At 39.5% G+C, this 12214-nt stretch overlaps 1 protein-coding gene and 2 pseudogenes across 1 annotated transcript; 2 read left to right on the top strand and 1 right to left on the bottom strand.

The window, feature by feature from the left end:
* Window positions 1-3056: 3056 nt before the first annotated feature.
* LOC139824732 (uncharacterized) lies at window positions 3057-3681 on the bottom strand. The gene is made up of 2 exons (XM_071797270.1): window positions 3571-3681; window positions 3057-3416 (listed from the first exon to the last, which is right to left on the bottom strand). Exons 1-2 carry the CDS (start codon window positions 3679-3681, stop codon window positions 3057-3059), a joined length of 471 nt encoding a protein of 156 aa, XP_071653371.1.
* A 3295-nt stretch (window positions 3682-6976) lies between these two features.
* LOC139824731 (uncharacterized) lies at window positions 6977-7806 on the top strand (annotated as a pseudogene).
* Window positions 7807-8294: 488 nt separating this feature from the next.
* On the top strand, window positions 8295-11382 carry LOC139824730 (uncharacterized; annotated as a pseudogene).
* The last annotated feature ends 832 nt before the right edge of the window (window positions 11383-12214 follow it).

Below are 12214 nucleotides of genomic sequence, written 5' to 3'. Positions count from 1 at the left end.
TTGCTCGTACAACGAGTCGTTATCTATGTATCGGTTTCGTCGCGATAAGGATTGCGTCGCGTGGTTCGCCGAGGAGCTAAGACGTTTAGCTCACGACGTAAAAACTATATAGTCTACTAATCTACCCATGGCAGATTTCACGCGAGACGAGTGGGAAAAATTTAACAGCGCAACGCACTGTCACGTGTGCGAAGCCGTTCGAGCCAGACGACGTGCGAGTACGCGACCATTGTCACCTGACCGGCCGATACAGAGGTCCCGCGCATTCTAATTGTAACTTAAATTATAAAGATTCGCATTGCATTCCCATAGTGTTTCATAATTTATCGGGATACGATGCACATTTTATTATAACGGAAGTAGCAACAGCGTACGAAGGACATGTAGACTTACTCCCAATCACAAAAAAAAATACATTTTGTTTACAAAAAACGTTCAAAGCACCGAAGATAAAGATAAGAAAATTTGCGTCAAATTGCGATTTATCGATTCGTACAAGTTTCTCACCGCTAGTCTTGACAAATTGGCATCTTATCTCAGCAAATATAAACTGCGAATATTGCAACGCGAATTTTGTGAATTATCCGCAGAAAATTTTGATTTGCTGACAAGAAAAGGCGTATTTCCATATGAATACATTGACTGCGTCGAAAAGTTGGCGCGACTCGTTTTACAGTTCATTGACAGGTGACACCGTATCCGACAGCGATTATGCGCACGCCGTCAACGTCTGGCAGCGGTTCTCCATTCGAACGCTCGGTGATTACAGCGATTTATATCTCAAGACCAATGTCTTGCTGTTGGCCGATATCTTTTAAAATTTTCGCGATAGCTGCGTCGCGAGTTATGGACTCGATCCCGCGTATTATTATACTCTATCGGGTTTTACGTGGGATGCTATGTTAAAGCATACGCGTATCAATTTCGAATTGCTCACCGACATTGACATGGTCATGTTAATCGAACGAGGTATGCGCGGCGGTTTGAGTCAATGTTCAAACAGATACGCGCTGGCCAACAACAAGTACATGCAGTCGTACGATTCATCGAAACCGTCGTCATACCTGATGTATTTTGACGTAAACAATTTATACGGCTGGGCAATGAGTCAACCATTGCCATACGCAAATTTTAAATGGGTCGACGACGTAACCGATTTTAATGTTATGTCGCATTGGATTCCTCGATAGGCTACATTCTCGAAGTCGACTTGGAGTATCTGCAACATCTTCACGACACGCACACTGACCTACCGTTCTGTCCGACGCGCGATAAACCACCCGGCAAGCGGCAGGATAAGCTCCTCGCAACATTATACGATAAGAAACGTTATGTAATACATTATCGCAACCTGCAGCAGTGTACTCGTCACGGTCTCCGTATATCAAAGATTCACCGCCTATTAAAATTCGCGCAATCTCCATGGCTTCGCGATTATATAGACCTCAATACGAAATTTAGAACATTGGCCAAGAATGATTTCGAGAAAAATTTGTACAAATTGATGAACAATGCAGTGTTTAGCAAAACCATGGAGAATGTGCGCAATCACGTTGACGTGCGACTCGTGACTCATTGGGAGGGTAGATACGGCGCGAAGGCAATGATTGCGAAACCAAATTTTCATAGCCGAAGCGTCTTTTCGGAGAATTTAGTAGCAACAAAAATGCGAAAACTCGAGGTGAAGTTCGACAAACCAATCTACGTGGGTATGTGCATCTTCGATATATCCAAGACATGTTTGTACGAATTTCATCACGAGTACATGTTACCGCTGTATCGCGACAAATGTAAAGTCACGTATACCGATACTGACAGTCTCACTTATCACATCGAGTGCGACAATGTGTATGATATCATGAAGCGTCACATTCATAGATTTGACACTAGCGATTATGCGATCGATAATACGTACGGTATTCCACTCGCCAATAAAAAAGTTCCGGGCTTAATGAAAGACGAAAACAACGGTGCGATAATGACCGAATTTGTCGGGCTTAGAGCAAAGATGTACGCTTTGCGAGTAGACGGTAAGAAAAATACGAAAAAGGCTAAAGGTGTTAAGAGTAACGTCGTAGCCAGGTCAATAACGTTCGACGATTACACACGGTGTCTGCGCGACGAAATTGAAATGACGCGACAGCAGGCTTGCATAAGATCCAAAAAACACTAGGTGTACACCGTGTCCGAAACGAAAATAGCTCTAAGTCCGTACGACGATAAGCGATACATTATACCCGGTTTTACCGGAACGCTGCCATGGGGACATTATAAAATACCTGTGCGCGAAATCGCTGATTAATCCCGGCGATGGAAGCGGGATGAGAAGGACGCGCGTGGAAGAATTAATGATTTTGTAATATAAAATGTAACTCAGAACACTGAGCTGTCTTTAATATGAGAATAGATATATACAGTCTGACCTGAGAGTGGTGGGCAGTCTTTCGAAGTTCACTAAACATAAGAAGTCTTTGTATAAGAAGTCTTTATATATCGTTCGTGAGTGGGCGAGGCAGTTATATTAATTGCCCTCCTCGTGATGATTAGCCCGTGAGCCGGTAAGACACGTGGCGGTCGGCACTCGCGCACATGTGAGCCTGAGTTGTCGTGTTGATGTACCCGAGTAGAGCTGGATGAGCGGTCGCTTTACATGTTAATGCAGTATCTCGGCAGCTGTAATCACTGCGGTGGGCACTTCAATGTGTAGTCAATCAAGAATGCACAGAGCACACGTCGTGCGTCTGATCACTGCGCGGCCATTTGTACGACTCTGAATATCGCGAGGAAGACGTTGGCGATGAGCGCGCCCGTGCGTGCGCAAGCTGCCGCGGTGATCGGGCGTCGATACCCGATCGATGCTGCCATCTGATCGGACGGCGCAACGTTAACGGAATCTCCAACAATACCATTGTAAATATATTGTAATTACATTTAGATATTTAGGAAAATAAATGACTCATTTGTATGTATAATATGTTTTTATATTGTAATAAATTTTTACAATACATTATTCTTTTGTATCCATGAATTGTGTGAATTATCAAATCCTAACCACTTTACATAAACACCTCATCCCCCCTTTTGCGCAAAACTTTTTCAACGAGATACACGTCGGGATTAGCAACGCGATGTAACTCGTATTCATAGAAGTCGCCGGCGACGGGTTTTCCGCAGAAATCTTCCAACAGATACGTTACAGGATTAGTTTTCTGCACTTTGACGATTCTAAACACCTTCGTGGTCCAATTTGGCGTGTATCCTTTCTCGAAGATTGTCTTGAATTTACTCACGCGTACCGAGTCGCCCACTTTGAATCGCGCGGGAGCAGCAATCTTTACGTGGCTGTACACCGTTGTTAGGAGCTTGTCGGCGAACGCGGGAATAACATCGATGGGTCGCATGCCGATAGTTCGATGCTTTCATTATGGAATAGGTCGAATAGTGATTGATATTATGTTTCTTCAAGAGTTTCTGCACGTTGGCGTTGTAAAATTTTTTTCCCTTGTCAGTCTGCAGATTGTTCGGACATCTTCCGCCGTCTCGAATTATTTTTGCAATCGCCGTAGTAACCTCGGGTCCGCTCTTGGCCTTGAGCGGTACGGCCCATACATGCTTGCTCAGCACGTCGATAACGGTGAGTATGTAGTGGTAGCCTCTGTTGAATCGCGTGTATGGACGCATCTCGACCACCGCCTGCCACAGGTCATCGTATCCGCGCACTATGACGCGTCTTAGAGAAAAATTTCTTCTCGCAGAAGCGTGTAATTCTTCCACCAGCCGCCGTTTCTCCAGCTGATTGCTTCTTACTAGCCATGACGATGGCGCGCAACTGACGCAGAGATCAGATGCGCGTTCTTATCTATTCGCGATGATTCGCAATTACATCTTGAATCATCTTTTGAAGTTCGTTTAGGGTAATTTGCACGTTATTCTGGAATGCGGCCATCTTTCTCTCAATTTCATCCTGCCGATCTTTCAAAATTTGCACGCTCTGCTGCACGTAACGTTTATTGGCGGCATCGCCATCATCTACGGGCGGCGCTATCCGTCGAATCTTGCGCGATTTCGCGTCAAAGTCGGTGGCGACCATGCAAAGAGCGTTATCGCGCACGTAATTTCTGATTAATCCGCTCCATTGATAGTACGGTTCCGCACCGCCTCTTCCGAGCGATATACCAAACTTGTTGATCGGCATTTCGATGTTGATTGAACGGATCGCTGTCGCGCCATTTAATTTATAATAAGTCCAGCCTTGCGAAGTTCCTCGATAATCGACAGGATCTCGTTATCGTGACCGGTGTGACCCGCTAGGCGTGAAACTTCGAGCAATCGGAGACGATCTACGAGCTCGTTGTGATCGTCCCAATAAACATAATCGATCTTGTTGTCGTTTAATGTTATGGCACGCGGTATACCTTTTCCAGTTTTTTTACCCGAAATCAACGATGCAATTATATGGTCGATGTTGTTACCGTTTAATGTCATGGCACGCGGTATACCTTTTCCAGCTTCTTTACCCGAAATCAACGGTGCGATTATATGTATGTACTTGTATCCTCTGTTGCCCTTTATTTGAGAGTGAGCATCATAATTGCGTTTATGAGCATTCGTCATCAACAGAATGCTCTTGTACGCTTGCATATCGTCCTCCGTGTAGATATCGACATCGGGATATTTCTTAAAGATCAACTCGTAAAGACCGCGTGTGCCATATTGTATCGTATGCCGTCGATAATTATCTTGTCCGCGTGGTTCACGTCAAAACGTTTATTACCGAGCATCATTCCATCGTTGCTGAAATAAATGCCGTACTTGGTGTCTATACCGCTTTCTTCATTGCCGCTCAGAACTGCCCCGACGTACTTTTGTCTCAATGGACCCAATTCATCTCGCAACGTTTCTTGACCCTCAGGTGTTTGCAACTGCTGTCGAACGGACTTCACGAATGAGTCATTCGTGATTTCGAAAATATCTTTGTTTGCGAGTGATTTGAGCATTGCGGGTTGTACGGAAGATGCAGAGGTTATCAGTGGTTCATTCAAAGGACTTTTCGATCGTTGCGCTTTACGCGGTTGTAAAATTTTGGTTATTTCGCTCAAATTAGATGGCACATTTATCAATGGTTCAACGTAACCGGAGTTGAAGCCATTACAGAGTCGTTAAACGAGTCGTTGTCTTTTGAGCTTCGACTCTTCATCTTCCCACGCCGTTTTATTCTCAATCTTTTAAACATCAGATTCTTTGCCAACGGTGTTTTCGGCAATCTGCCTTAAAGGTTCGATGATGGGTTTAAAGTGTCTCTCCAACGCGATATCTTCCTCCATTTTACCAGTTTTCAATGCGTGATACTTTTTGCGAATCGAATCGCTTGTTTTCGCAATTTGATTTACTATCCTCTCGCGCTCTCTAATCTCCTCGCTGCTGTCCATGTTGCGATAACGTTGTTCAATCGACGCGTCGACAACAACTAACCACGTTTCGGTATCGCAAAGCCGTTAAATCCTTTTCTGTATCGACCATTCGAAATCGAACTCTAGTCTGGCACTGTAAGGAGACATGAGAGGTGTAGCATAAGTGGGAGATGGCAACATCGCCGGTGAAATACCACTACTTTCATCGTTTCCTTACTTACTCGGTTAGGCGGAGCGCGTGCCCCGAGGGCTTCGTGCCCCGGCGGTCACGGTGTTCTAGAGCCAAGCGTGTCAGAGTGGCGCTGTCCTTATCTATCACCACGAATCCGTACTTTTGTTGCCAACACGTATGACACAATTTACTGAAATCATCGTAAGACATATCTGTGTTTACGTGATCGTTGTATATGTGTTTCAGATTGGTACCATCCTGTTTAAACATAATCAATAAATTTGCGTTGTCGTGTATAAGATGCTTCGGTATCTTCGCATACGTCTGACAAAGGTAGAAAGAGTCAACGTCCGCGTGCCGGCCCATTGCAAAGTATTCTCTTATCGTATCCTGCTTGTCGCACGCCACGTCATCAAAGATAAAAATAGAATTCGGGAGCGCCTCGCTCGGCAGAATAACGTCACTGTTATTCGAAAACGTAAAGTAGCCAATCTCTTCTATCGGTGTTAGTATATTCTCCAAATATCGATATTTCGGGTGTTGCAACGATTTCGAGTACACATACACGTTCTCGAAACGTACGCCGTGCGGACTTCCTAGCAAGCTTATCAAGACGTTTGTCTTGCCGCAATTCGACGGACCGCAGATGATACCGCCTATAAAAATCGGTAGCATGCCTCCATGTTTGCGTACCTCTTTCGTTAACTGCATCCTATCGTTAAAGTTTGTCACTTTGATCGTCCGCGATTGTCGTACGAATCGCATTTTACCTCCCCTCCACAACGAATGAAATGCAGTATCGAGAAAGCTGGCCTATTTATAGAGACGCGTAGAGCTGAGATGCTCAGTCGTTAAAATGTTTTTGCTCGTGTCGGATAACAGCGATATTTACGATTTAACCGCCGAGCAGTATATACCAAAGGTCATTCTACTACGATAATTTTATAATCACATCGTCTGGCATTGTCATCAAAGGAACAAACTTTTGCCATCTCGGTTTTTACTCTCAACATGTAGCTCTCAAAATACGAACAGCGTTCGAGCTTGGCGAGCTGATATCCGAGAGTAAAATAGCGTCGTGTCGATTTGCGAGTAGGTCTTGAAAAGTTCGCTCGCCGCGAGCTGCGATCAGGGGTTACAAATTCCTATTGTTCTCGCGGTACCAGTGTTTGCAGCACTCTCACTGAGTGACAGGGCTCATGGACGAGAACTAAAGCGCATAGTGTGAGTGTGCGGCCATATTGAAAAAGTACGTATAGATACGTGTTACGCAAATACCGGATCAGAGACCTCAGAGACTGTCAGAGACGAAAGTTCTATTTTTCATAGCAGAATTTTGCGAATGCGAGAACTTATAGTCCGATCCCGTGCGGTAAAACACAAATTAGTGAAAATGGTGAAAGCGTGTTGTGTGTTCAACTGCACATCGCAGGCACTATGCCATCGCACACTTTCCCAAAAAATCCAGAAATGCGTGATAAGTGGATGGCAAAAGTCTTGAAACCGCATAAAGAAGATGACATCTGTAAATTGCGAGTATGTTACAAACATTTCAAAGAAATTGACTACACCGGTAGTTGTACACTTCGCAGGTTAGTTCGGGCTGCTGTTCCCTTCATGGAAATATGCGAAAGAATATGCGAAGAAAAAACAAACACTGTGGAACACTCGGTGGAACATGAACAAAACACACAGCAAGAGACTATGACAGTCTTACAAGAGAATATTGAACAATTACAAATTGATATGGGAAAATTGTGTGAACAGCAAAAGAAACATCAAGAGAATGTACAAATTGATATGAGAAAATTGTGTGAACAGCAAGAGAAACATCAAGAGAATGTACAAAAGGACATTACAAAATTGTCTCAAATGCAAACGCAAGATCATGATCAGCTGCAAGAAATTGTAAAAAAACTGGGATCGTTAAGAGCACAAATAGAACAAAATTCACAAGCAAGAAGACCTAACCTTGCAGAAGTAACACGAAAGAAGAATTTATCTTCAATGGCAAGGAAATTGTATGAAAATAATGTCAAACTGCAAGCGCAGAGGAGACGAATGAAAAGAGTTATTAAGAAGATAAAAGAACAAAATGTAAATAATGTAAATAATAAAATAACATTAGATAAAGGTCAAGATGATAATAAGACAAGAAAAATACGAGAAGACTTCATAAATATGATGTTGAGAAATAATTATGTTTCACCTCAGGTAACATAATTCGTCTCTATTAAACCTTCCACAACATATTTAAATATTCGATAATAATGCCTTTAATGCCTATGTTTGATTTTTATTGCTTTGTATATACATATATATGTATACACATACATTACATTACATATATATACATATACATTAGTATATCTTTTTATATACCTTAGTTAATATAAATATTATTATATATACATTTTATAACTATTAGCATTCATAAATAATGAAATATTAGAATGAGTAATTGTGACTTGTATCACTTGTATGAAATTTACATTTATCATGCAAAAATAGAGTGCACATACTTGACATTTAATTTTTTTTCTATATTATATATATATATATATATATATTAATGTGTATATATTTTCAATATATATTTTTATATATAGTGTATATATTTCTTCTTATATTGTTTTTACATTTTACATTTTGTTGTATTATTTTTACATAGGCAAGACGATATACAATAGAGGATAAAATATTATGCTTAGGCATTTATCGTAGATCCCGTTCCTCTTATAATTAAATATCCAAATATTTATTGTGTCCTTCCTACAATACTCTAAACACACAATTAAATCGCATTTTGATCGATACTGGGTGTAACAACGTTATTCGAAAATATCTCACATTAATTGCAAAGAAGATGGATCCGAAAGACTTATATATTGTACTTGCTTGGGATGAAATGGCTATTCAACCCGCTGTTAAATATGAAATTAAAAGCGACAAAATCGTCGGATTTGAAGATTGGGGGATGAGACGAACACGAAGATTTGCAGACCACGCTATTGCATTCTACATCAGGTGTTTAGCATCTGGTAATAAAATGCCTATTGGGTATGGCTTCTGTAATAGCGCAACAACGTCTATTCAACTTTTGAGATGTATAAAGGAATGGCTTCAACATCTGCAAAAATGTGGTTTTAAGACCGTAGCAACTGTTTGTGACCAAGAAGGACCGAATATTGCAGCAATAAACACATTAATTGCAGAAACACGTGCACAACATTTAAAACATAATAGTAAGTATATTGTGTGTATGTGTATGTGTATATATTGTGTGCGGGTACACACATTATATTTACAAAGTTCGCTAATTATTATATAATATGTACATACAACACTGGTTATTATTTTTCAGAAACGCTGCCGGTAGAAAATACATTTTATGTGGGGCATGATTGTATTGTGCCTTTATAGGGTAGACCGGGGCACGTTGTCACACATTTTTTTCAATATTTTTTGTATTTTTTAGATTCAATATTTAAGAGTATTTTGATATGCCAAAATTTCGAGTGAACCCTCAGCTTCAATTGGACAGTATCGAATTTTGTGTGATTGTTACTCTACAGTTGTTACATAACAATAAATAACGACAGGTCGCTTGTGACAACGTGTCACATCAAATGTAATTGCATGCAAAATGTAATCCAAACTGTATACAACGTAAATATCAATATATTATAGTGCGCTGCAATGTAAAAAAGTAAAATCCTTCACAGAAACATTTATTTTATTTCAAAAAAGTACAAAAAGCACGAAGTTTTGGTCTTAATCTAAATAGGCAAGAATTCCACTCGAATGCGCAACTTATTGATAAACATTTTTTCTTTTATAATCATGTCGGTGATTAAACATAAAATATTTTTATTCGTTATTGTCATCCGAAGATTCGCAATAGATTCCCATCAAATTCGTGACAACGTGCCCCGAGGGCATTTTTTTACTTCAAACAGCCTCATGTCCGACACGTTTGAGATATTCGTAAGGTTAGGTACTGCACGCGGTAGGTAAAAGTACATACTTTAAGATAATATAAAGGTCTATTCTGAAAAAACATAAGCTTCATGTCCAGTACGTTGAATATTAGACAATAAAATTTTACTTACGGTCGCAAAAAACTTTCAAGTTGATTTTACGTCAACACGGCTAGCGCAATCTCAAGACTGTAAAGACACCAAAGATGGGCATACACTAACACGTTTTGGGAATGACGGGTGCTGCCCTCCGGTTATTAGTTTTTTAAATAAAGCCAAAGTGACAACGTGCCCCGGTCTACCCTACGATTACGTACATTTTCAAAAAGGTCTCTTAACCAAAGATTTACTTCTGAATAAAGATGCCGAATATTCTGAGCGTGAAGGCCAATGCGCTTCTTGGGACGATATAACAACAGCATATGCAATTGATCAAAAGTGTTTTCAACATCGGCGGAAGATGAAAAAATTAACAGACAGTCATATTCGTCCGAATTTAATTCCCAAAATGAAAGTGAAGTTTGCAGTACAAGTCCTGAGCCATACTGTAGCGGACTTTATAGACATGATACTTACTTTGAATAAAGACGGTAAGAATAATTATTTAGTTTGTGTAAAACAGATACCTTTATATTATAAAACATAATGTGTTACTAACATGTTATTTTTTTATGACAAGTGTCGTACAAACAAACAATGAAACAATGCATTTATCAAAAAATGCCGCTGCAACAGCAGAAGCACTATTCTTCTTTGACAGCCTTTTTGACTCTTTCAATGAAAATAGTGAGCAAGGACTTAGTAGTATTATCACACAAAATAGTGGACATTTAAAATTTTGGCAAGAAGCATTGCATAAACTAAAAAAGATGGAATATGTTGAGAAAAAAAGTTACAAATTTTTAACGAGAAATAAGCCTAAGTGTTTGGTAAACTGGAGGCAAACGATACAAGGTGCAAAATGTTTATGGCAAATGCTCCAGGCATGCGGATTTACCTCACTCAATTTAAAATATTTAAATCAAGATCATGTAGAGAATTTCTTTAGTCAAATTAGAAATCATGGACATCAGAACACAAATCCTACATACTTATTCAGCACATCGTTTAAAGCACTATTAACATGTAATCTGACGTCAAAGCACTCTATATCAGCAAATTGTACAGTAGACAAAGAAAGCTTTTTACCATTATTGGCCTTAATACGTACAGAAGAAATCGAAAGTTCAGAAGAAAACGAAATAGATGTAGAGTGTGATGAAGCTGCTGTTCCAGACAAATCTGATGAATCACATACTTTGTACATAGATACGAGAAAGATCATTAATATTGTTAAGAAGAAGAGTAAAATGGAATGTGCTGAATGTATTGCAATAATGGAAAACAAAAAAACTACACAAATGCTGGACTACGCTATGAACATTGCTGAAAATCGATTTTCTGATTTCTGTTATGAAACAAAAGTCAAATATAAGCTTGTACAAATATTTCGTAAAACGGCATTTTCCACAAAATATTTTTACTGCACTGATGTAGTACAAAACACTATACTCAGTATTCTTGCACATCATTTTATTATAGAATGGTGTAATATAATAAATAAAATCCTGCGGGGACAAATAAAAGATGACTCCAACAAAACTTACATGTATTATCAGGCACATAGGATGTCAATAAAATATTACAGAAAGAAAGGTAAAAAAAACGATAACCTTTTACACATATTTTTAAATTATTTTTACAGCATATATTAAAATAAAATTTCAATATATATACAATTTTTTTTGTTACAGTGTCTCCTGGAAGAACCACTTCATAAAAACATAAAACGAACAAATAGAAAAAATTGTTCTCTATTTTCTTTCTACACACACACACACACACACACACACACACACACACACACACACACACACACACACACGCACGCACGCACGCACGCACGCACGCACACACGCACACACGCACGCACACGCACACGCACACGCACACGCACACGCACACGCACACACACACGCGCGCACACGCACACGCACACGCACACGCGCACACACGCACACGCACGCGCGCACTTTATATTGTTGAGAATACAAAATATACGTGCATATATGCATATTAATTACTAATTTTTATAATATATATATTTTATAATAAACGATTATGATATTTAAGAACAAAACGATGTGTAATACGTTTCTTTCTTTTCCTTTGTAGCTAAACAAGTAAAATGTTAATATTTAATACGTATAAAGCGTGCATATATATATATATTTGTCAAATGGTCGGTACCGGGACATCTACTACCTAATGGCATTTTCCGAGACATTTGGTGGATTCCAGGTCTGACCTGGAAACATAATATGTCTAATGATATTTTCCAGGACAGTCTTGGAAAAAATGTATACATATACGAATTATGTACAAAAGATTGTCCTGGAAACTAACGTTAGGACATAATTTATTATAAATGTCAGTTTTTACTGATATATGTATTTTACTTATTATGTCAGCGTGTTTAATATACATTTTAACGTTTGAGAACGTGGTAAGAGAATGTGAGTTTACGGTATTATACACACGTCAACCCGATTCCGCAGAAGTTAACTCGCAAGTGAATAATTTCACATTATTTATGAAAAATTTTTGTCCTG

This window comes from Temnothorax longispinosus, unplaced genomic scaffold (assembly GCF_030848805.1).
Source record: "Temnothorax longispinosus isolate EJ_2023e unplaced genomic scaffold, Tlon_JGU_v1 HiC_scaffold_54, whole genome shotgun sequence".
NCBI classification, from domain to species: domain Eukaryota; kingdom Metazoa; phylum Arthropoda; class Insecta; order Hymenoptera; family Formicidae; genus Temnothorax; species Temnothorax longispinosus.
This window is presented reverse-complemented; position numbering and strand designations above follow the sequence as displayed.

Coding starts and splice junctions, on each gene's coding strand:
- LOC139824732 (XM_071797270.1), bottom strand. CDS start 3,681: ATGCGTCCATACACGCGATTCAACAGAGGCTACCACTACATACTCACC. Junction 3,417..3,570: donor AGGCCAAGAGCGGACCCGAG/GTTACTACGGCG, acceptor CCATAATGAAAG/CATCGAACTATCGGCATGCG.